General features: G+C 44.6%; 1 protein-coding gene across 2 annotated transcripts in view; it reads left to right on the forward strand.

Annotated features, from left to right (window-relative positions):
* Nucleotides 1-2624: 2624 nt before the first annotated feature.
* The window catches only part of LOC118774296 (serine/threonine-protein kinase TAO1), a 33857-nt gene continuing 12704 nt past the window's right edge, over nt 2625-23777 (forward strand). The window contains exons 1-3 of one of the 2 annotated variants that reach the window (XM_036523539.1): nt 2625-3157; nt 21740-22008; nt 22388-22459. In XM_036523539.1, coding sequence (XP_036379432.1) covers nt 21877-22008; nt 22388-22459 — 204 coding nt within the window. In that variant the 5' untranslated portion in view covers nt 2625-3157; nt 21740-21876. The remainder of the gene's footprint in view (nt 3158-21739; nt 22009-22387; nt 22460-23777) is intronic. The other variant, XM_036523540.1, reaches the window with a different exon arrangement.

Here is a 23777-nt window from a genome sequence, read left to right on the forward strand (position 1 = left end):
CACAAAAATCAGCTTTCAATCGCCTCCATCTCATTCCCCTAGGTGCGCCTGTGTAAATGAGCTAAATGCAGACCGGAGGATGCCATTCTCTTCCTGACTTCCCATTCTCAAAGCTGAAGGCGGAAGCTTTGTGCGCCCTCCTCTGGCCAGCCTCGTCACTGCATCGGAGCGGCTAGCTGTCAGTTGGCAAAGAGGGGGAGTGCCTAGTCAACAGTGAGTCCATGGAGGGCGTGGGGTCATGAGGGGCCTGTCTCAGGAAATGCCGGGAGGCAGAGATAGGGCCAGGAGGGCGTTCCAGTCAGGCCTGAGTTCACTTCTGTTTTTTCCCTCTCTCTTTTTACTTGAAAGAGCAGTCTTCAGCAGCTGCTTCCCACACATAAAGTTGTGCGTGTTGCTCATTCCGTTCTCTTTCTAGTAACAGGTCTGCGTACGGTGTGTACACGCTGGATTGTGTGTAGTTTTCCAGGCCATTTTAGGCACATCGATACATGTATTTCTCATAAATTGTGTAATCACTGATGTCAGGGATTGGTAAGTTCTTCTGATGTTGTTATGTGCACTCGATTTTCTGTATGATGCAATGAGTGGAATTTTTCTATGAATCATCCCTCCTAGCAATTCCTCACAAAAAAGATTTAAGCTTTTTTTACAGCCTGTTTGGCTGGTTGTTGTGTATATGTATGATCCATCCTCACATGTCACGTATAATATGTCTCTGGAAGTCTTTGCAAATGAATATTTATGTACATTTAAATGCCATCTGCACAATTTGTTTTATACATTTCCTGATAAAAGTGTGTGTAAAGCGAACACGTAATATAATGTGAAAAAATTTGCTGCAAAATTACATCACATGACGGTGGTCATTCAAATATGGAAAAGGCGGACAAAGGAAAACAGTTAACAATAACAAGCAGTGTTATTATATGGCACTGTATCTCCCATTCATGACACAGCTTCAGTAAGCTTCCCGTTCGCCTGGATACAGAGACAGAGCATATTTCCTTCTCATTGGCAGGAAAGGGGGGGCGGGAAGAGAGCCAATCAGGAGTGCAGCCAGCCCATCCTGTGAGTCCATTGGCTGCTCGTGGCTGAGAGTACAGCGTTGTCATTCTTTTACCCTGTATTCCTCTCACACAATTTTCTGCCTCATGGAGAGAGTTCATAATGTTAAGATAATCCTAGGTTTTGAAATTCAAAAGCAATGATAAGTGCATACCACAGTGACACTGTATGGCAATGTGAAAGGCATAAAGATGTTACATGATTGATGTCTGAATCCATGTGTGTCATAGTTCAGGTAGTTCCTGATGTCCTTATTTTAGATGTATGTAAGGTACTCCAAGACTAGTGCTAGGCTCTGAGGAGTGGGCCTCTAATGCAGCATAATATGATGGAGAGATTGCACACTAAGGACAGAGCACCATAGTCTCCAAGTTCTCAAGGTGCTCTCTTTCGATAAAAGGTTTTTGATAAAAGGGTGTCCAAAAGAAGGTATGTAACTTGATAAGGGAAGATGCATTGTACCCTCCGGACAGTCACTGATGACAATAAATCATGATGCCTGGTTCAGAGAATGATTATACCGGAGCTTGCTGTTCGGAGGGCAGAGGGTGTGTGTACGCTGTGTGTGTCTGAGGGTGGCTGAGAGCTTCAGTGCAGGAGAGCATGTTTAAGCGTCTGGGCTGATGGAGTGTTCGTATGAAGAAGCATGGCGGGAGGATAACTGAGTCTGCATTAACAGATCTTTAATTGTGCAGGGCAGGAGAGCAGAGTGGGGATGGAGGGCTATTTGTGGAAGGTTGGTGTTAGTTGTTAATCAGCTCAGGAGCTCAGCGTGGAAGGACCAAGGTGCACAGATACACACTCACACTCACAAACAGGCATCCGTTTCGAAGAAAGTGCATATTTATGCATGTGCAGTTGTGCACCGTTTTGCCCTCTGTCCCTCTGTCTCTGGGAAAAAAGGCCTCATTTTTGGAGGTTTCTCAGTTATGATGCAGTTCAGATACTATCAGTCTCCCTGCTGGCCTGTAGACACACCCTTTCTGACTTCCTGTGTGCCTTGGCCTCACCCCCCCCCCCAATTCTTCTATCTTGACCATTTCATCACTCAGCTACCCCATCAATCTGCTGTCACTCTTCCTTTTACCATATCAACTTGGATTGTTACACAAAAATGAGAAGAGTGTGTCTCTTCTTTTCTTTACTTGTCTGTTTCTCACACACCCAGCCTTAACACATTGCTCATATATCCTGTTTCTGATCATTTCTCAACCCATTTTATAATATATGTTACTTTCTAAGTCATTTAGATTTTCACATCATCTGTGATGTGTGGAAAAAAAACAATAGTGTGCTATGCAATGTAGTGGTAGAATAATTTATCCTGAAAACAAAAACAAATGTGTTATTGGGAGTGTGCCTTCAGAGTGTTTTCTTCAGATTATGCACGAATGCGACGGATCTGACTCGATAGATTATCGATCGGTAATCTGTCAAATACCGAAGGCATGCTGCCCCCCTCCCCACCCCGGCCCCCTCCCGGTCCCTCTCGCGATGTCCCCGCCCCGCGGGACTTGGCCGCGCCGCCTGTGCGCCGCGCTTTGCGGCCAGTAGGATTCGGTCAGCGCAGGCAAGCGGAGCTTGGGGCTCCGGGAACAGACGGGAAGACGACGGGACAGAAAATCTGCGCCCCCGAACAAACAGTGAAAATACAGCACACCCGCACCAGACACCACAGCCAGAGCGACACATAAGCCCGCGGACTGGAGCGAGGGCGTGGTCGCAGGTTAGTTTTAGGGAGTTTTCGGGGTGTTCCTTCATATTTTTTCCCCGTGTTTGTCACAGAGGGAGGAGGTGGAACGCACCGCCGCCATCTTTGGGACCTGCCTGTGACTGAAAAGCGAGCTTCTGGGCCACGGCTGGCCTTGGGGAAGAGTTTCGTACCGTTCAGCGACGACGGTTCGATCTGACAGCATTAAACACCACGGCAACGTCGCAAAATCTTCCGGGGAGCAGGGGGGATAGACAGAAACGAGAGTAAAAAGGCGAATCTCGGCTCCACTCTCTTCCTCCCCCCGAACTGGCTGAGCCCTAGCTACTCCTTGGATACGGTATTCGCTCCTGTTCCTTTTAAACCTGGCCTGTCGGACGGGTAAGTGCCCGCTTCACGATCCCTAACACTACACCGCAGCTAGATCGCAGTATGTAGGGAAACGGGGTGGGAGTGCTGGTGATATTTTACCCGGGGTTTACACGCCTGCACGTAGCTAGCTCGTTAGCAAAGAACGTTATTCACGTCCCAGGCGCAAGCAGCTAGCCACGGTTCCCGCTAGCTAGCGCTAGCCGAGTTAGCTACCGAGCTTGTTCGGGGTTTGCACGGCTATGTCGTGTCATGATGGGTGTAACTACAGCCTGCTCGCTATTAGCTAGTTTATCTCTGTCAATCGAGGCTCTCGGAGCGAGTGTGGAACTGCGCCGTCGGTGTACATGTCGCGAAGCTAGCCCGTTAGCGCATTAGTTAGCTGGCTGGCTAAATCGTTTGTTGATTGTTTTTATGTGCTGGCTTGTCCCATATTTGTAAGTACGACGGGTTTGGTGCAGTGTCGCACGGTGAGTCCGTAACGTCACCCATGTGCCATGTAGATGCAGAGTGTAGCTATGTGTAAAGGGGGGGGGGTCACTTAAATATAGGTGGCTAGCGAGGTGCTATCCTGATATTTTTATACAGAAAACTGTCAGTGAGGAGAGGGCAGTTAAAACCAGCTAGCGTTAGGTAGTTAGCCAGAAATCTGTGCGCACACACGGGCTTTTAGCAGCCTAGCTAATGTGTTATCCTGTCTCCCAGCAGCTTGCGATCGCTCATGTATTCGAGTCACTCGTTCTTTGGGTTGTTTTTCTGACGTCCACTCAAGCTAACATAGGTGCCCTGGCTAGCCAGCTTACTGCCTACATTCCCACCAGTGTAGGAGCCATTTAAACTATTGACACAGGAGTATAACGTATTGCTGCCGTGGGTGTTGTTCAGGATAAACATGACTCCCGAGCAGTTTTTGCTCTGACGTACGATGCGATCCAGTCTTGTGTTAACATCGTCTGATCGGTTAGCTCGCTGGCTAACAAACTGTTATATGTGTTTGCGTTGATCACGACGACGTCAAGTTCGCCGTACCAGGCAGGGCAACCGATTGACCCCCCTCCTCTTCTTTTTTATTCCCTCCCTCCCTTTACCCTCCTCCTCCACCTCCTTCTTTCGCCCCCACCCCAACTGTGGTCCCATTTTGATATTCAGCAAATAAAAAGGGTGTATATTGTGTCTTGTGTAGGGAGGGAGTAAGCGCAGAAAATGCAGGCGGCCGGGCAGTGCATTTTGTCGGGAGCTAACTTGCCAGGGCCGGCGGTGAATAGAATAACTGGAAGTCATTATTAAAAACTTAGTAAAGTTTTTTTCCCCTTCAGTTTGTGCCCGCTTGCTCCGGCCGGCCGCTTTGCAGCTGTAGCGTATGAGCTTTGTAGATTCGGGGATGAGGGAAGGCCATGCCCGACCGCGGCATGCGTACCTGGCAGATCCTGATCGTACGGACGCGCACGTATGGCTGGTGAATGTAAGGGAATTTTTTTTTCTGTAAGCACCAGACCAGCAGGTTTGACCTGTGCCTCTGTAACATCAGCGCATTTTAGCCAGATTGGGTTAGTCTGTCACGTTCCTTGCTGCAGTGAGATAGCAAGGTACATTTGATCAAGTTATGTTAGCGGAGGCTGCACTGATTACGGCCTGATAGCGTGTCTGTAGGTAAACTGTCTAATAGTCTGTGATATGTTTGTGTCAGGGGACTTCAGTTTAAGGAAAATCATACTAGCCCTTAAAGGAGGAAAACTCTCTCTTGTCTGTGGTGCTTTTGCATAGTTTCACTCAGAATTTACCCAGTGTCCCACCCAGCTGAGGAACTGTATGGGGGGTGTGTGTGTTGTATAAAGGCATGCAGACTCCAGTGTGTGAAGGGAGGGGGGTATGGAGGCTGAATGGTGCCTCTGTCAGAGAGAGACAGCCCCTTGTCCCCCCCACGCTATTGTGTCCCCCTGACCTCAGTGGTGCTATCATTAGCTTGTCTTCAGTCTTGTCCAGGAAGCTTTGGCTCCATTGTGTTCGGACTGGAAAAGGGGGGGGGGGCGAATACCCACTTTATAGTGCTGGTCCTAATGTCTGTAGTGTGGTCTGAAATTTCACAAGTTTGTTCAGAAGCGTGCTGTCTTATTCTGTTTTTTTTTCCTCCATTATTCTGGGGAAGTAGTTGTGTAATGGAGGTAGGGGTTGGGCGTAGATGTCACTCTCCTGGGTGGGTGGGGGGGACAAAAAGCCCTGATAACAATGTGAATTTACCAAAGAAATGCCACGCCACATCGAGATGCAGGCTTTATTGTGAAAAGACCTCTGTGTGGCGCACTTATCAGGGACTGGTAAACTAATGAAACCGGAAATGAGCCCTGAATTTTGGCTGTCATTCTGAAAAAAGGACTCTGAACATTTTCCTCCTCCAGTGCAGGTCCCACATGCCTCAAGATACCCAGTGACCAGTAAAATCCCCATTCAGAAATATCCGCACTGTCTGCTCCAAATCGTATCCTGATATGTGAGGTGGCAGTGCCAGTGGCTCAGAAATGGCATGAATGAGCTGTCAAGTGTAGCCAGCAAAATGCTGGACTTTCACTCCATTGGCAGGATAATATGTCTTCTAAATATAATGTCTACTTTCTGATGTTTTATGGCTCTGAAAACGTAGCGTCTTAGTGGCTTCTTGATGTCCATTTTGTGAATGTGTAACGTAATCTGTGAAGCTTGTACCCTAAACATTGGTACTTTAATAACTATTGTTATCATCGTGTGGCTACAGTCCCAGTAAGGGTTCAATGCAACTGCCTAATGCAGAATTTACTCAGAATTTGGCTCTTCCCTGCCAAATGTAATAATTTCACCAGCTTGCTATGTTTCAGTCGCTTCAGTAGATGACATTGTCAAGACAGGTAAGTTGTCTAGGTGAAGCTAGCAGTTTGTGACTGAAACTCAGTGGATGAGCAAATATTTGCACGGTCACTGTCACTTTGGTGCTCCATCTGAAACCACTGTCTCCTTGTGTCAAGTTTTTTTTATGCTAGGATGAAATACATTATGTTTGCTAATGTTATCCATACCAAAGCAGTGTTTCAGAAACTGAAATGGCATGTTGACTATAAGCTATGTGCAGAATTGTGCATACTTTTACTATATCATATTCAGAATTAAAAACCAAACTTAAAATCACATAAAATTTGCTATTGAAAGCTAAAAAGGCTTATGCAGAATCCTTGCAGGTGTCAGTTGTGTACCAGTGTATTTTTTTACTACCAGGCTAACCATTACAATGTTACACAGGTGACTATTAGTATATTGTTCATATTCATCCAGGTATCAGTGTCATGTGCTTGTAACCATAAAATTATCTCCAAATGAAGAGCAAGTCACTTTGATCAGCATAATAAAACAGTGTTTTGTGATTAGACAATTATATGTATTATTTTATGATAAAGTTGAGCTTGGGCTGCTGTTGCATTTTATTCTAACTATATACACCGAATAGGATAAGTGTTAATAAAATGTGAAATGCTGTAATTCATAAATGTTGTTTGGCTTCAACCCTGTCCATTCTCAGAAATCCCAGCTGGGTTGGATGGGGGTTTTCCTGCATGAAGGCAACCATTCTTGTTATTCTGTTATTCCATCTCCTCCTTAGCTATACAACATGTTATTCATAATAAGTTTGAATTTCATTACAAGAAAGTTGACATCATCTCTTGATCGTGTCGGTTGAAAATATACTGGGCTATTTTGAGTTGAGTTGCTTCCAAGAAGCCCCCCGACCCCCCCGGTTCCTTATGAGGAACGTTGCACTGAGAGGACTTAGGAAGGGGTTAAGTCATGTGACGTGGAAAGGGTTAAGTAATGGAGTGTGGTTTGAGCAAGGAGGTCCCAGCCACAGTTAGATCATAGCTCTGAGACTGCGAGAACCTCTCGGGGAAACTGCCATTTTCCAGGGACCAGGGTTGCGCGTAACGCCCAAATAAAAATGACTAGTGAAGAAGAAGGAAAAAAAAGGCCTGACCACAGTCGAGTGTAAAAATACAGCAACGGAGAAGGAGCTGCTTTTAGTGTTGAATCAGTCATTTACAGGGCCTTATTTTTAGACCCAAACGGGAAGATTATAAGTTTTGAAGAGATTATCGGACAGTTCAAAAAGGGCTAAACGTTGTAACTCGCTGTTTTTTTTTTTTTGTTATTTTGGTTTAAAAAAAACATTCAGAGGAATTGGAGCTCATTTTAGCTAAAATAACTTACAAGTTTGAGGACGGAACAGGGATATGTTAGAAGAACAACCACAGATGTCCTTACACTTACATGCTTCCCACCTCAGGTCTTGACAAGCGGCACACATGTGGCACTTGCGTGGAAGAAGCTGTCCTCCTTCCATCCTTATTGTGCTGTAATGTCATGTGCGAGTTGCAGGCTGCCACCATGTGATCCCTGAAGTGTGGACTTCCCCATCCTTTCTGTTCACTGTTTTTGTTTATTCTTTCAGATTGATTTGTACATTATTTTGGTGATTTTTTTTTTTTTTTGACCTCTAAATGTGTAGGTAGCAGGGCAGCAGATTTCTGTGTGGAGCAAGGCAATGGCTGTGGTAATTTATTTCAGAAAAAACTCTGAAGATTAAATGCAGTAGTTTTATTTGACATCACTAGCTAAAATGAAGCAAAATATGGATGTTTTTATGTCTGATTTCATAGTTAAACTGAACAAAAATGGGCTTTAGTTTTAATGGGGTTGTCAGAGTCATGTATGTCTGGATATATACCCAGGCAATTAACTTGTCACTTAAAACAAACCTCGCTCTTTCAGTCTTTTCAGACTGGCACTTAGGTACTTAGCACTAGTAAAGACCTATAAATATCACATGGATAATTTGATCTCTAAGCCATATTTCTTGTTAAAACAGGATAATTGGCAGTGACTGTATTTCTTCCTTCATCTGCGTTGTTTGGGTTAACCAGACCTCAAGCTATTTGTACACCATAATGTTTCATCAATCGCTGGTTATTTTGCATGCGTTTTTTTTTTTTTTTTGGAAGCAGGCATTATCTTTCATGTTGTTGGAGACATTCATAGTTTCTTTTTTAACCACGCCCACCACACCTGACAGCAGTGTCATTTAAACGTGTCAAACTGCACAATCGTTTTTTTAACCCTAGACTGATTATTTTTGTTTAAATGTTGCTGCTTAGATGAACTGAATTGATTTATAAGTGTCATCCACATTTTTAAAATGTATTACAATTACAGTCACCATCCAATATGATAAATCATGGAATGAATTTGCCTTGGTCTACTGAAGCATTTGAGTTGAGCTGCCACCCCCTTTCACCTGTATTTGGCACCAGTGACCCTCTAATCTAGGGGTCCCCTCACAGAGCACTGTTTTGGGCATTGAATACATTATTTTTTATAACCTCTTGTTTGAAAACCCCTTGGGCCTTCTTTTGAATGGCTTGTGCATGGGTTGCGTCTGAGGTTCTGTCTGAGAAGAGTGTCCCTGTGTCTGTCATCAAGGGCGCCTGGCATATTTGACTGAATGATGATTGTTAAGGCTCCAATTCTGTCATGGATCCCATCAAATAGAGATGCCTGTGAAACCCCCGCACACAAGGATAAAAAGTAGGCTGAGACAAAAAAAAATGCTGGTTCCATTATAAACAGGCTGTGAAACTTGCAAAATTTGGTTCTGTACTCTTGCTGAGCAGGGTATTTGTGCACTCTACTGCTTCTTGCTTGAACACTTGGCCAGTAATATTATGTGTAGGCTAATTGTTGTGTACCACAGGGGGCTTGTTTTCGAGCAGGGTAGCTTGTGTATGTGTTGCAGCAGGCAGACCCCACCAGCGGCCGTGGCCTGCAGGCAGATGTGGGGATGGCTTACAGGGAGGGCTTCAGGAACTTTCTGGCTCGGGAACTTTTGGAATTCAGCTGTATATGTGGTGCAGTCTTTTCGTGCCTCACGTTTAAGTAAATAAGAGTACGTAAATGCGCCATATTGCGCATTAATACCTGTCTCAGAATCAAAGGTTGTACCTTTGGGGGGACCGTAGATGCCTGCTTGCACATGATGGTCAGATAGACAGTGTATTTAACCGTGTTACGAGAATATATCATCAGTCACTGTCCTGATAATATTTTCCGTTACTTCGTCAGTTTGCGCGTTCCAGTTGACGTAGCTGTTGTTCAAAGCTGAAAACTGTAGTGAACCTGAATAGCTAAACGATAAACTGAAGTGTGTGGTGTAAATGTCAAAATCACAGAAGTAAGTAACTGTTGGCTGTTTGGCTGTGCAACAAGCTAGCACTGACCACAAATGGAGGTGGAGGTGGTCAGCGAAATTGAATGAATAAAAATTGCAGCTGCGCTACTTTTCACTAGACATCGCCATACAGGCCTGCAATCTTGTTGCTAAAATCATTTTGCAGTTAAATCGCCTTATCAGCTGCAGTGAAAATAAATGGAAGTCAAAACTGATAAATGTTTTTGATTGTCCTAAGGTTAACTGCTGTAAATACAAATGATTAGTGCCATGGTGTGCTTCTGCCTTGCAGCTTTTGGTATTTCCTCAGCATTATTGAGACAAGTCTGGATACTTGCACTCATCGTTTTCAGTTTCAGTTTAACCAAGGTCACCTGCATTAGCCGACTGGATTAAATCAAACAGTCCACTTCCTTCTGTTTCTTCTTAGTAAACAGATCTATAGTATAGGGTACTTCTCAGTCTGTATAGGGTCACGCTGTGTTGGTTTGGCTTGCTACGTCATAGATTAGATATTTAAGGTTCAGCCCCTGGGCATTGCTCACTTCTGATAGGATGACCTTTCTGAGTCCTGGTCCAGTCAGAACAGCTAAAATTTCATTGTGTTACTTTTCTGTCTTTTTCCCCACCCTTGCCCAAAGGCCTGTAGGATCCAATGAGACACCTTGTGTAAAATACAAGCTTTGAGTGCCAAAGGCTGAGCTTTGACAGTCCTACCCTTTTGTAGACAGAGGTGTCTTGAAAGATGACGTGATTGTTGAGGCTACTTGCAACTATGCTAGTGTTCAAAACCAAAAAAAAAAAATCTGGATTTTGATTTGAAATTTATGCCACTGTCAGTTTGAATTGGTAGCTGTGGCTATGTTTGCAGCTTGGGGATTGGGTGCTTGTGAGGGGGGAAGAAAAGCATGTTTATTTTTGGATGCAGGTGCTTGAAAGAGATTCTGCCAAAGTTGAGAACATCTTGTATGTTCTACCGAATGTTGAAATTCCATATTCAGTGCTCATACTTGCATCACCAGTTGGGAATATGAATGTGTCAGCCCTGCACAAATCACAACACCAAAATCTGTAGCCAGCTATAATTTGTATTCCTCATCTCCACAGTTGCATAAAACCATGCTTCGGGTGTTTGTTAACAAGTAAAGATAGTGAATCAGGCAGCGAAGTAGTTAGCTAGCTAATATCATTGTAGGATAAAGAATTATTGTCAAACTTACCAGCATAGCCACATATCAGTACAGGCAGAGTTGACGCTGTCCATTGAATTAAATTATTACTTATGTGCAGTATTTCCTTCCTTTGTCATGGAACTTGCTTGCCTAATGTGTCAGATGGCACCTGAAATAAGTGAGGATTATGAATCAGTCAGCAGGGCATTTCCAAATTTGTTGGAAGAATTTGACAGGAAATGCTACATTACCGAGCTTCAGAATTCTCAAATAATGTGAAGTAGCGTAGCGTAATGAGTGTGATGACAGAGCGCTCCGTCACTTATCTCACCATCCCGTTAGGAAACAGACAGGACTTTAAAAAGGACCGGGACAGGAGCTAACATGTTTTCCTAAAGCGCTAACACTTTTGTCTGATTTAATTTAATTTCAGGTTTGATTAAATTTGGGGAAAATTAGTTTGGATTGAATTTCGGTTCACATTTGATTTTAAGAGGCAAGTTGTATGTCCAGGTTTTGGAAGGCGACAAGATATACCTTTTGTTTAAAATGGATTCCATAATGAAACTGTTTACTTCTTCACTTTCATTTTTTAGAGGGAACCTATAGCCACCATCTCTTGGGTGTAAACATTTTTTCAGAAGGCGCTGTCTTTCATGAGGGGCTGTCCAGTTCCTCTCACCCTCACCACAGACAAGCTGTCAGCCATTTGGAAAAAGGCTGTCCATGGCTCATTTTAGATACCAGTTTTCAGAAAACAACTAATGACTGTATTAGTGCCAAGAAAGTTACGCACCAGGCAGGTGCGGTGCAAATTAGTTAATTAACATGTGCTTCTTGCATAGTGTAGCAAAAAATTCAATCAATATATATCCCTCTGTGCCATATTTATCGATTAAAACCATTGAACAGTGCTCCCTATTTAACTCAAATCATGCTAGCTGCGGTATAGTAAAGTACATATTATATTCTCTTTTGAAATCCCCAGTTTAGGTTTGAACAAGGAAATTGTTTCTAAAGGTCAGCTCTGTCAGAGATTGTACAGAAGAGTAGGTGCCATTAACTTGGAAGTGGTCAAATTATGCGGAGAAGCTCGGCTTCCTCAGAAGTCAGTCACCAGACCTGATTATCGCTGTGGTTTTAAGACGAAGCACACATTCTGTCACTCAAATGTACACGTTTTTACTGTTGAGGAACCCAGTGGTCGGCTAGCTGTAATTTTGATAGGAAGTCAGAGCGGACGTTTTGTGCCAAAGGGGTATCGGTCATTTTCGCAGATCGGTGGAGAACTCACTTCTCTTTGGCAGTGATGACCAGGGGAACTAAAGTGCATGGGGAGTGCAAGGGGTGGGGATGCAGAGTCAGTTTGGGAATTGGACCCGGACAATGGGGTTAATACCCCTACTCTTTTTATAAACAGCATGGGATGTTAAATGACCACAGTAAATCAAGACCTCAATTTAACATGTTATCAAAAGGACGGCACTTTCTACAGCAGTTTCATTGTGGTGTAGCACTGGCCTATACCAACACCACTTTAGGTAGCTGGAGGTCTCCTGAGTACTAACCAAACCTAATCCCACTTAACGAGAGCTGGTTGGCAAAACAAGCCACCACACCAGGGTGATGTGGCTGTTATAGTTTTATATTCCTTCTAGCTGCCTAGCTGACGAGAATCATTAGCGATATCAGCATATACAAGGCACAAATTGACATACGTTACCACAAAATACTTGAAAACTGGATTTTGATCCTCAGAAATCATATATCAAATCAAATATATAAATCACAGACATTATGTAAAATATATAAGTACTATATTTAAGTACCATTATCTCGCATTTTATGATTTTGATACCGGTTAAAATGTTCCCATATGCTGACACATATATTCCCACACTGACACATTTGGTGATGTCTTGTCTAATTCAGTACAGCATTCTTACTAGTTTATTTATGGCTGAAGCACAAATAACTCAAATGCAACTGCAAATTAAATTTACTCTAAATAATGAAGGAAGTTTTCATTGTGCTTGTGCTAGCTTTATGTACGTGGGTTTATGTAGTTTTTGACCCGACTGAGCTTGAACAGTCACATCATTTACATGATCCTGGGATGTCGAAATGTATGAAACATACAAGGTAACATAACCCTTAAGTGTATTATACAATTTTACAGGTGTTCTGTCTATTCTAAAAAAATCCTTCCATCTTCAGTTTTTCGGTTGTTGTTAGTTTATTGATTATATCAGGTGACTTGTTTGCTCTGACTGTCATTCATGCTCAGGTGCTGAACCGGCTCAAAATACCTTCAGAGCTAAAAGTAGTCCAGCAACCACCAAAACAGTGTTCTGCTTTGTGACGGGTTGGTGCTTGTGCGCATGTGTGTCTGTGTGTAACTAGACAAGAATACCTTAAATACCTGAAATGATTCTGTACTTGTCTCTTGGAAAACGCAAGAATGAAAGCCTGAATTGAAAGAATTCTTCCCACGTATTCGCGGTTGGTTTTAACAGGAAGAACCACCACATCTCTGGATAACCCCTTCGCACTTTCTTCTGTTCTGTGAAATTCTTCAGCAGTGTACTGTACAATCATGATTTGAAATACACCAACTGGAACTCTAACTGGGGTTTTTATTTAATTTGAGTTTTCTGGGGAAAATCAATAAGCATTTTACGAAGGAATCATAGGGACGTTATTGGATGTACCAAGCACACACGCAGTGGCCCTCAAAAGACTGTACACACACCCAATTTTTCATCTCAGAACCACCCAAGGATCATTTTAATGAAGTGTAGAGGACAGGAACCTTTTGATGTACATCGTTTATAGGTAGGTCTGATCGTCCGTACCCTTTGAATTGTGCAAACACATTTTAATTGCTTTCAACTTGACTGGAATTTTGTAGTTTATCACTTATGTAAGTGTGTCAAGGCGATGTTTTTCAGCAATGTAAAAACATTGGATCCCACTAACTTTGAATCTGTTTGTATATAGAACAAAATCCACAGATATTGAAACCACTAGTGAAATACGATTGAAATCCAGGGACCCTGCACCACATAGATTTCCATGTAGTGCTCCTACAGCAATGGCATCTGGTGGAATTGAGCCCCGATATGAGATCAGATCTAAGATAAAATCAAATCTTCACTTTAAACCCACCTGCCAATATGAGATTATAGCCCCATGCATCTTTTTGGCAGGTTTTCCAAGAGAGAAGGAAAGAAATCCCAGAAGCCACTGTTTGTAATCCTCTGCAGTTAGGAGCTGGGTCCTACTCACAGTGTTGGCCCAAATATCACATTGTGTGTGTACAGAGAGATGTTTAGAAACAGAAGAAGCTTGTGATTGGATCTGTAAAAAAAAAACAGACAAGAAAAAGGGATTGGATTGGATTGGATTAGATCGGAAGGAAAGGATTCCTTCCCCTGGTTGGGAAGGAATACAGAAGAGAGGGGGAGGGGTCTGTGGTGTCCCCTGTGACAGGGAGGGATGAGGGACCCCTCAGGGGGCCGTAAAGTGCTGGGGGCCGCGCTGGTGCCAGTTTGTGTCCGGCACTCTGGCAGTCAGCAGGTGGCCGGAGTCGCCGGCGGAGTTTCGCTTCAATGGCGGCCCATAGCCTCTGTAACTCGACGAACTGGAAAAAAGGCCCAGAAATGCGGCGGTGAGATCATGCAGAAAGAATTTGGGCGCTCCTGTTCCTCTGTCCTGTCCCGCTGCATTCCTGTGGCCTGTGTGTGGAGTGTCCCCAAACTGCTACGTGTGCTGTCCTCACGCTGTTACCTGTGTGTGGTAGTGTCCTCTCGCTGTTACCTGTGTGTGGTAGTGTCCTCTCGCTGTTACCTGTGTGTGGTAGTGTCCTCACGCTGTTACCTGTGTGTGGTAGCGTCCCCTCGCTGTTACCTGTGTGTGGTAGTGTCCTCTCGCTGTTACCTGTGTGTGGTAGCGTCCCCTCGCTGTTACCTGTGTGTGGTAGTGTCCTCACGCTGTTACCTGTGTGTGGTAGTGTCCTCTCGCTGTTACCTGTGTGTGGTAGTGTCCTCTCGCTGTTACCTGTGTGTGGTAGTGTCCTCACGCTGTTACCTGTGTGTGGTAGTGTCCTCACGCTGTTACCTGTGTGTGGTAGTGTCCTCATGCTGTTACCTGTGTGTAGTTATGTGTTCACATCGTTACCTGTATGTGGAGTGCCCCTCCCATACTGCCACCTCTTGTGTGTGGAGTGTCCCGGCTCTGATGCTGGTGGCAGGGCAGGGACTGGTCTCGCCATGCTATTCTGCAGCTCCGCAGGGTCACAGTGGACCTCTTTGCCCTTCCTTTGGGTGCCTTTTTCTCCTCTGTTTGCTGAGGGAAAATGTAAGCAAAACCACCCACCCCATCAGCAGCTTCCATAGCTCCACACCCCCTCCCCCCCACTCCCTTCCAGCTCTCAGGAGCTGCTGCCTCCCCACAATTTATGGCTGCATAGTAGCTGTGTTTACATGAATGCTTTTCAGTTATTTTCTGTGTGAACATCTTGGCTCTGTGGGACTACAGCAACTCAAGACTCCGTATAAAATTCATTCATACTTATCCCTGAAAGCGTACTTCTGAAGCAGATTTCTTAAATCAGTAAAGTTCTGTTCAGCCGTCGGGGTTTGTCATTGTGGTTGTGAGACATTTGAGAAACGTCATTAAAACACAGTTTCTCCCAGAGCATCCGGTAAGCCCTGAGATCAGGGTGTGTGTTTACAGAAACGTGAACGTGGAATGTTTGATTGCGCTTGTTTTTTAGCATGCACGTTTTTTAGCAACAGGAAACCTGCCAGAGTTTCGTCCCGCCAGGTGGAGGCTGCTGTTGTAATGCCACACACAGGACCCTGGGCCCGATGTTTTCCTCCTTGTGAGCGTGTAGAGGTAGAGGTGTGCTACATGGAAATGGCTGTGTCCTTTGACTGGTGGTGAGAAGATTTAAAGCGGCACATGCTTCTGACATTCTCTGATGGGCCAAAGCTACACTTGCAAAAAAAAAAAATAGTTGCCCCTATTCTCATGCGTAAGTTTGGGTTGTGTCTCCCTGTATGAATGGCAGGTAGATCGGTTTACTGCCTGGACCACATTCTTCCTCCAGTTCTGTTCATTTTGTTTCTCTGAAGTTACAGTGAAGTTTGAATGCTTTGGCATGTTGTTGGTAAATGGCACAAAATAAACTTTCTGCTGTGTCATTGAAGGGTCTCTGTTCTGATGTATAAATGCACACTGAACAGTGAATAATGCCGTGCAGTACTATTGGAGTATTATCTGTGTAGGTTTTTGTTTAATCTTTATAATTTTATATTGATTAACCATCTTGGTTTGAGTTATTTACATCAGTAGGAAGCAATCATCTAGTAATCTTTATGAACAAAAGTGAAAGATTTTTTTTAACGAGACGTGGAAATAGTTCTATTGACCTCACTGAAAGACAGAAGTGAAAATAAACATCATGTGCTTTTTCACATTAAGCTTTTCTGTTATGTGAAACTGGGGTGGTGGGGGGGGGGGGTGTTCTCATGGAGACCCGGTCTGCTGAAAGTAAATACAGAACGTTGTTTGTGATCAGAAAGGACGGGGCTGAGGGATCCTCTGACGTCGGGTGCAGATGAGTGACGGCTTAGGAGCGCCAGCGGGGCGGTCAGGTGTCCGTCGGCCTTGCTGTGGCGCTGTGGAGCCGGGGGGGGGATTTTTTTTTCTCAGGCTGGGAGACGGCCGGTCTTGTGATACAGGCATCAGTTCCACATCGCCTGCGTTCTGCCTCAGCCGCTGATCATCTGAGCAGGGCCCGGCTGGGTGGGGGAGCCTTGCCTTTGTATTCACTCTCGCCATCAAGATAAAAGCTAACGCAATAAAGGAAGCTTTCATTTTAAAAGCTGCGTGTGTGTGCGCGCGCACGAGGGTGCGCGTGTGCGTTATAATAGATAAGTTCTGATATGAATAAAGGTCTGCGTGTTTGAGGTGTCTCAGGGAAGACTGATGGGAGGAAATTCAACATTTCAGAAGCAGGCTTTCAGACTTTTTCAGACTTGCCGTAATTGGCTCGATCGATTCTTGCCTCTCTCGCTGAATTGATGAGTGTTGAGCCACACAGTGGCTGCGGTGAACACATTTACGGTGGATGACGTCAGGGGATCTGTCTGTACAAAACAGTCTGACATCCATCAGTGAAAGGCACTATATAATATGCAAGACGGTTGTCACAGTTATCGTTATGGGTCCCAGGTGTTAGAGACGTGTCACAGAGTACAGAACTGCCCCTGGCTGTTAAGTCTTAAATTGCCATGTTCCTAAGGAGGTGGAGGTGCCATTTTTCATGATTTTCCAGCCACTGCCTCTCTCTGAGCTCTCAGCCAATCAGCCACTCTGAAAATTTCAGTGAAGCATATTTTCAGTGCTGGGGAGGCCACACACCAAGCAAAACACAGACCTGAGTAAAAAGTAATTAATTTGTGCTTTCTGTGTAGTCTAGTCAAATTTCCACGTGCACGCCCCTCTTCTGCGGGGGATTAAACGCCTTAAAATGAAAAATATATCAATAAATATATCTGTATATCATAATTTACAGGATGCTTATTTATTTGCCCAGATGTTCTTTGTTTTGCTCCACTTTTTTCCCTAAATGCAATCAGTGGGAAAGCGATTTTCATTCATTCACAAATGCCTGGGTAAATAGTGAAAATGGTCTTGAGCGTTGAGAAAGCCCGGCGGATGTAAGTGCCGTGGTGCGGTGTGTACTTACACAGCTTCTCACCTCACCTCATCTGTCTCCTCACCCCTCCTTCCCGCTCACGGTGTCTTACATCACTTCAGCGAACCAACTAGTTTTCTGGTTTATGCGCTGTTCTCCAAAAATCTACATCCTGGCCAGCAATAGAAACGATTGGTTGTGAAATATATATTTTACAGTGGTTTTGAACACATTGGTGTATTTTTCATATCAGGCGTAACTAACATCAAGGTTGCCAGTGCTGAAAGGGATCCTTCTTCATTCACAGTTTTCCTAAGCTTTCAGGGTCCTGACCTTTCCTTACCTTTGTCTTTTATTACAACTCCCATATGCACATTTCCGTCCATTTCGGTTTAGTTGGTGTCCGTGCCGTCACACACATTTAGCGCAGCAGTGTGGTTCAGCGGTAAATGCATTTGAGTCTGCTCATGTGAGGAAATTTAGGGCTTGCTGGTAGGCCATTGGCACAACAGTACTCTCAGTGAATGACCTTTCCCTGACCATCTGAGAATGCACACCCGCATTCAGCGGTACCTTATGTCAACAGCTCAGCTCTGTCTGCAGACACTGCAGCAGCGCATCCGTAGACTTACTGCTGTGGATATTTGTTCTTCCTTACCTTAGCTGGTAGGTATGCATATTAAAAAGCACAGAACCGGTTTCACAGTGGAGAAATCTGTATTTCCTACCACAAGAATCTAGAAAGTCAGTGCATGACATTCCCCCCCAGTGCATTAGCAAAACACTTTGTTTCTAACTTACTGCAAAATCAGTTTTTTTTTTTTTTTTTCTGATCTCCAAATGAGCCTTCAAAGTATACATACAGGTAGCAGTGGCTGAAGACATTTACTTTTTACTGAAATGTTCAGCTTCCTTGGAATTTTAGTTGAAGCGAGGTTAGGTCACTTTATGCTTTGCCCCTGTTTGCCTTCAATCCCCACAATGCATTGTGACGCCAGTCATGCCATGTCTTCCTCATTGCATGAGGCTTAGCGCACTGATAAAATGGATGTGAATTCACATTCCACACAATATGAAACAAAGCAACTTTGTATAGAGAGAGAAGATTTTATCTACTGCTTGGCAAATTATTTTGATGTCTGTATTGATGCTTTGAATGATCAAGAATGCTTTTTTTTTTTGAAGAATGAACAACAGCCTGATTTTCAGAGAGGAGAGAGATGGAGCCATAGATATCAGTCTTTGAGCGAGGGACTCAAGAAGTGCATGACAAAATCACAACTAAATTATTTCTAATTAACTGAGCTTTTCCTCAGCAATAGGAACTCCTACTATTGCAGAGGGTGTAGACTAAACAGAGTACAGACTAATTCATCGGTGTCTATATATTTCATATGTGTACGTGTATATATATATATATATATATATGTATATATATATATATATATAATTTTTTTTTTATAGTGTAATTTTGTTTCTAAATTGAATGGTAAACTCTGGCAACATCAGCAGTTAACCAAAGATTGGTGAATTGTTTAAAAGCATCATTAACTAAGGGCAGGTTATTAGGAAGAGTTGTCCATTGTACTGTCAGTCATCTTGACTACTTTCAAAACCATTCAGCTGCAGGAACTGCGCCGATTGTGCCTGATATTATCAAAAAGATTTATATTTCTCCTCTTATCTCTTCCCCAGTTGTGTCAGAGATGTAGATATCATCTGACCCAGACCAAACTCAGAAATTAACCCAGTCTCTCTCCTTGTACTTTGGCTGATCTCTCTCTTTCCCCTCTCTTTTTCCCCCCTTCTCCTGCTGTCCAAACCCCCACTTTCCCTTATTCCCACCCTCTTTCTAAATCCATCACTGTCAGGGTGAGACCCAACTATTGATTTTTAAGCTGTCCACACCTTAAAGGATAGTTTGTTCGTTAGTTTGGGCCTAAATACTAGCACATGTGTGGTCCCTCTTGGCCTATTGTCATCATTGTAACTTCTTACAAGGAAGTTTGACAGCCACCGTTCAAAGGGTGAAAAGTGCGAATTGGAGCTGAGGGGAAGGTAAATCTGTAACTGCTGAAACATCACCATCCTCACTGACAGCAAGAGTGTCCTGCAATGCCACCAGTGACACTACACTCTTCAATGAGGAATGCCATTACACAGTGCTTTAGACCCACTTCTTAATGTTTCTCTCTCTCTCTCTCTCTCTCTCTCACTCACACACTCACACACACACACACACACTCACACACACACTCACACACACACTCACACACACACACACACACACACACACACACACACACACACACACACACTCACACTCACACTCACACTCACACTCACACTCACACACACACACACACACACACACACACACACACACACACACACACACACACACACACACACACACACACACACACACACACACACACTCCCCAAGTTGGCAGAAGGAGAAGGAGAGAGAGAGAAGTGGAGGTTGAGTGTGGTGGAAAGAGGGAGAGAGAATATCCCAGCTTTTCCGTGTACTCTGATACAGTTTGGCCTTTCGCCATGGTATCTGAGCTGTGATTCAATTTTTGTCCCTTGTAATTATGTATTTGGGGTCAGACAAGAACAGAACATAACCCCTTGGTTGGCAAACCTTGAAGGTCACTCTGTGAAATCAGCATAACTTTGATACGGTCCTCTTAGATTTGTTTTTGGAATTCCAGGTTGATGTTTCTTTGAGAAAAATCCATGCTCCTTGTTATAAATCCATGTGAAATATTTTCTGTAATTTTCTGTACTGAAATTCCATGTCCTCTGTTTCTGAGTAGTTTAACTTGACCATTTTTAAATCATCCTGGACAAGAGAGGCATGTGTGCCAACTTTTCAAGAAAATGGCAGAATGAATCATAATTATGGATCAGATTTATGCAGAGGCTGTCATAGATCTGCGATTGCTTTCCAGTGAAGATGGTGGGGTGGCTCACCTCTCGCGTAGGGTTGTGTCAGAAGCTGTGTTGATTTCATACAGAATGCGGCTCATACTCCCACTCGGTCTCTGTAGGCTGGCATGCTGTCATATGTGATATCTGCACTGTGTCAGTCCTTACCGGTGTCTTCACCTCAGTCTGCGCACTGCGGAGAAAGAACCTTAGTCTTTGTGTAAGTGCAGCTTTTTTATTATTACTACCATCACATTTGCTTAGCAGGTGCTCTTATCCAGAGAGACTTGATGTAGCTTACAGTTGTTTACATATGATCCATTTATGCACACATATTTACTGAGGCAGTTTTGCTTGCTTAAGTACCTTGACAATGTTACAGCGGCTGTAGGAATCAAACCGGCAGCCCTGGAGTTACAGTCCTTGATGTTGTGTGAGCTTTAACGAGGAGTTAAGACCGGTCTTGAAAGTGCAAGAGCGTCAGTTATGGCATCAGTTTAAGAGAAGCTGTTCGCACCAAAGGGCTAATCTAATTTAAAGCAAAACCAGATCATTGCGTAAGATCAAACCGCACCTCTGCCGCCACCAGTCACCAGCCCGCTGGCCCCGTCCCCGTCCCCGTCCGCGCTGGACAGATGTGCACCGCTGGGGTGTCGATTGCTGGGGCACAATGAGCGTTTTTGTGGGGAAAACGGTCTTAGAGGCCGCTGGCAGCGCAGCACTTCTCTGGGCGCTAGTCAGACCCTCTTTAGTGCAGTGTTGGTCAGTCAACGCTTCGGCGCGCTCCAAGCGAACGAGGTGGGATTAAACAGGACCTTAAGGCCTCAGGTCAGCAGCGGGTCAGGCGGTGCACTCCTGTTAACCCTCTCTGCTGCGTTCACGCCGCATGGTTTTGTCTCATTACATTACATTACATTATTGGCATTTAGCAGGCGCTCTTATCCAGAGCAACTTACATCGGTTACAGGTTTTTTACAATGTTATCCATTCATACAGCTGGATATTTGCTGAGGCAACTGTGGGTTAAGTATCCAAGGGTGTCCCAGCGGGGAATCGAACTGGCAACCTTTCGGTTACAAGTCCTGCTCCTTAACCACTATGCTACGCTGCCGCCCCTCATTATAGCATATATATATACTACATACACCACCCAGTAACCTAGAATCCTCCCTTACCAGCACTGACACACGTTGTCTCAGGTTATGAAACAATAAGGATAAACGGCAGCTTTTGTACCCCACTAAATATGCTATCAACAGTTTCTTCCTTTATCCCGCACTCAGACAAAGACGACACCGCCACTGTCTCTTCTCTGTGCCTTCCCCTCTGCCCTGCAGACGCAGCCCGCTGACGCTCTCTCTCTCTCTCTCTCTCTCTCTCTCTCTCTCTCCCTTCTCTGTGCCTTCCCCTCTGCCCCGCAGACGCAGCCCGCTGACGCTCTCTCTCTCTCTCTCTCTCTCTCTCCCTTCTCTGTGCCTTCCCCTCTGCCCCGCAGACGCAGCCCACTGACGCTCTCTCTCTCCCCCTCCCTCCTCACGCAGGTGCCCATGCGTACAAGGCCACCTTCCTGCAGATGAGCCATCGGCGGGGGCTGTCGCAGCGCAGTCGCAGGCCCAGATAGTCCCCGGCGACCGCGGCGGCGCCCCCCCCCCCTTCCTCCTCCTCCCCCCCTCCCATCATGCCCTCCACCAGCCGGGCGGGGAGCCTGAAGGACCCCGAGATCGCCGAGCTCTTCTTCAAGGAGGACCCCGAGAAGCTCTTCTCCGACCTGCGCGAGATCGGACATGGCAGCTTCGGGGCCGTGTACTTCGTACGTGTTGGCGTCACGGAGCACTGCGGCTCTACATTACATTACATGCATGTAGCAGACGCTGTCATCCAGAGCGGCTTCCATCACAGTGGAACATAAGGGCATCCATTCAATTTAAAACGAGCAGCGGTGTCAGACCAGGCTCACAACACTCCCAGACCACTGCGGCCATGCCGTGCTGCACGCAGAGAAATCGCTACACATGTCTTAGTCCTGATTTCCAGTTTATGATGTATATGTTTTTGCTGCACATTGTCAAAATAAATAAGTGTACCTGTTGCGCTTTGATTGTCATTTACAGTCCATACAGATGATTTAACCGTCACACATTTGCGGTACTGACACGTTTCACCTGTCCTGTGTGTGTCTTGCCTCCCAGGCACGGGACGTGCGAACCACCGAAGTGGTGGCCATTAAGAAGATGTCCTACAGCGGGAAACAGTCCAACGAGGTGAGACCCTCGTAACTGCAGTGTCCAGCTGCCTGCTCCAGTTTAAACTCGCCCCAAGATGACATTAGTTTTGCCGCTGTGCCAGGATTAGTGTGGAGTCCTCGGGCTTTGCTAAGCGGAGCGTCATTCTGAATTTCATTCAGGTCCCTGGTGTTTCTGCTGGCTGCTTTCATGTGCTCGCGGTTTTCATCGTCACGCGAGCTGGGTTACCTGAGCCCTGCTCTGTTCTGAAGTGATGGGTCTTAAAAGGGGTGAAAGACGCTGAGATTAAGAGAGACTATCAGGTGTCTTAATGGAGGAGAGAGTCTCGTTCCACAACACCTCAGAGTATCAAAGCGGCGTCTCGTAGGATTAAACAGCTGTGAAATGTGGACACTTCTACACAGTTAATAATTTCAGAGAGATGTCCCAATTTGTTTCACCTGATGATGTTTTCTTTGGTTGTATTTTAAAGAGGCTATCCAGTTCGAACCATCTAATTTATATCTTGTCTGTTTGGTGTGCTTGATTAATGTCAGTTGCATGTGTTTTCTTAAATGATTCAGGAAGCTCTGAGGACAATTTATCTGTTAAATATGAGCAAGTGTTCTGGTGGCAGATCCGGCCTTGACGATTGGTCACAGTTAAGATGCCTGATGTTGGACACTGGGATAGATAATTAAATGAATGCACGCTTATTAATTAAATAAAAACAGCCGGAGTGAGCTCTGTAGCTGCCAATTAAATGTGGCATAATAAACACAAAACAGACACTTGAGTGTAAACCCACTGAGTTGTCAAGGTCATTAAGCCTCCGCTTGTTGTGCTACTTTACTTGTAATTTCAGATTAGTGCTAATCAGATTAGATCTAATCTGAGAGAAAGAGTGTTCACCAGCCACAAACCCTTGTCCTCTGTGAGTGAATGCATAACCACTGCTGTATCTGCCAATTCAGGAACAGCACAAGGATTCGTCATAGTTAGCTATACCTGTCAAGCTCTTTGATTTTAGCCATAGATGGCCATACATGTCAAATTCTATAATTTTTTTTCCTCCTACAACCTCTCCTTGATTTAATTGGTCCAGTTATTAAAGTAGTTTTGTGGATATAAGCATATGCATTTCATGAAATACATTGCAACAAAAAATTCAGCACTTTCAACGTAAGGTGTAGCTCAGATTTTTAAGCAGGCATTTACAAATATGTGGGACAATAATTAAGACATTACACCAAAACCAGCATGCACACACTGCTCTCAAAATTGAATCTAATTCCACAGCAGTAGGCTGTACCCCAGCCTCAAGTATGCAGGTAAGCCCTGAACACAGCGCGCAGTG

Source organism: Megalops cyprinoides, chromosome 3 (genome assembly GCF_013368585.1).
Source record: "Megalops cyprinoides isolate fMegCyp1 chromosome 3, fMegCyp1.pri, whole genome shotgun sequence".
NCBI classification, from domain to species: Eukaryota; Metazoa; Chordata; class Actinopteri; order Elopiformes; family Megalopidae; genus Megalops; species Megalops cyprinoides.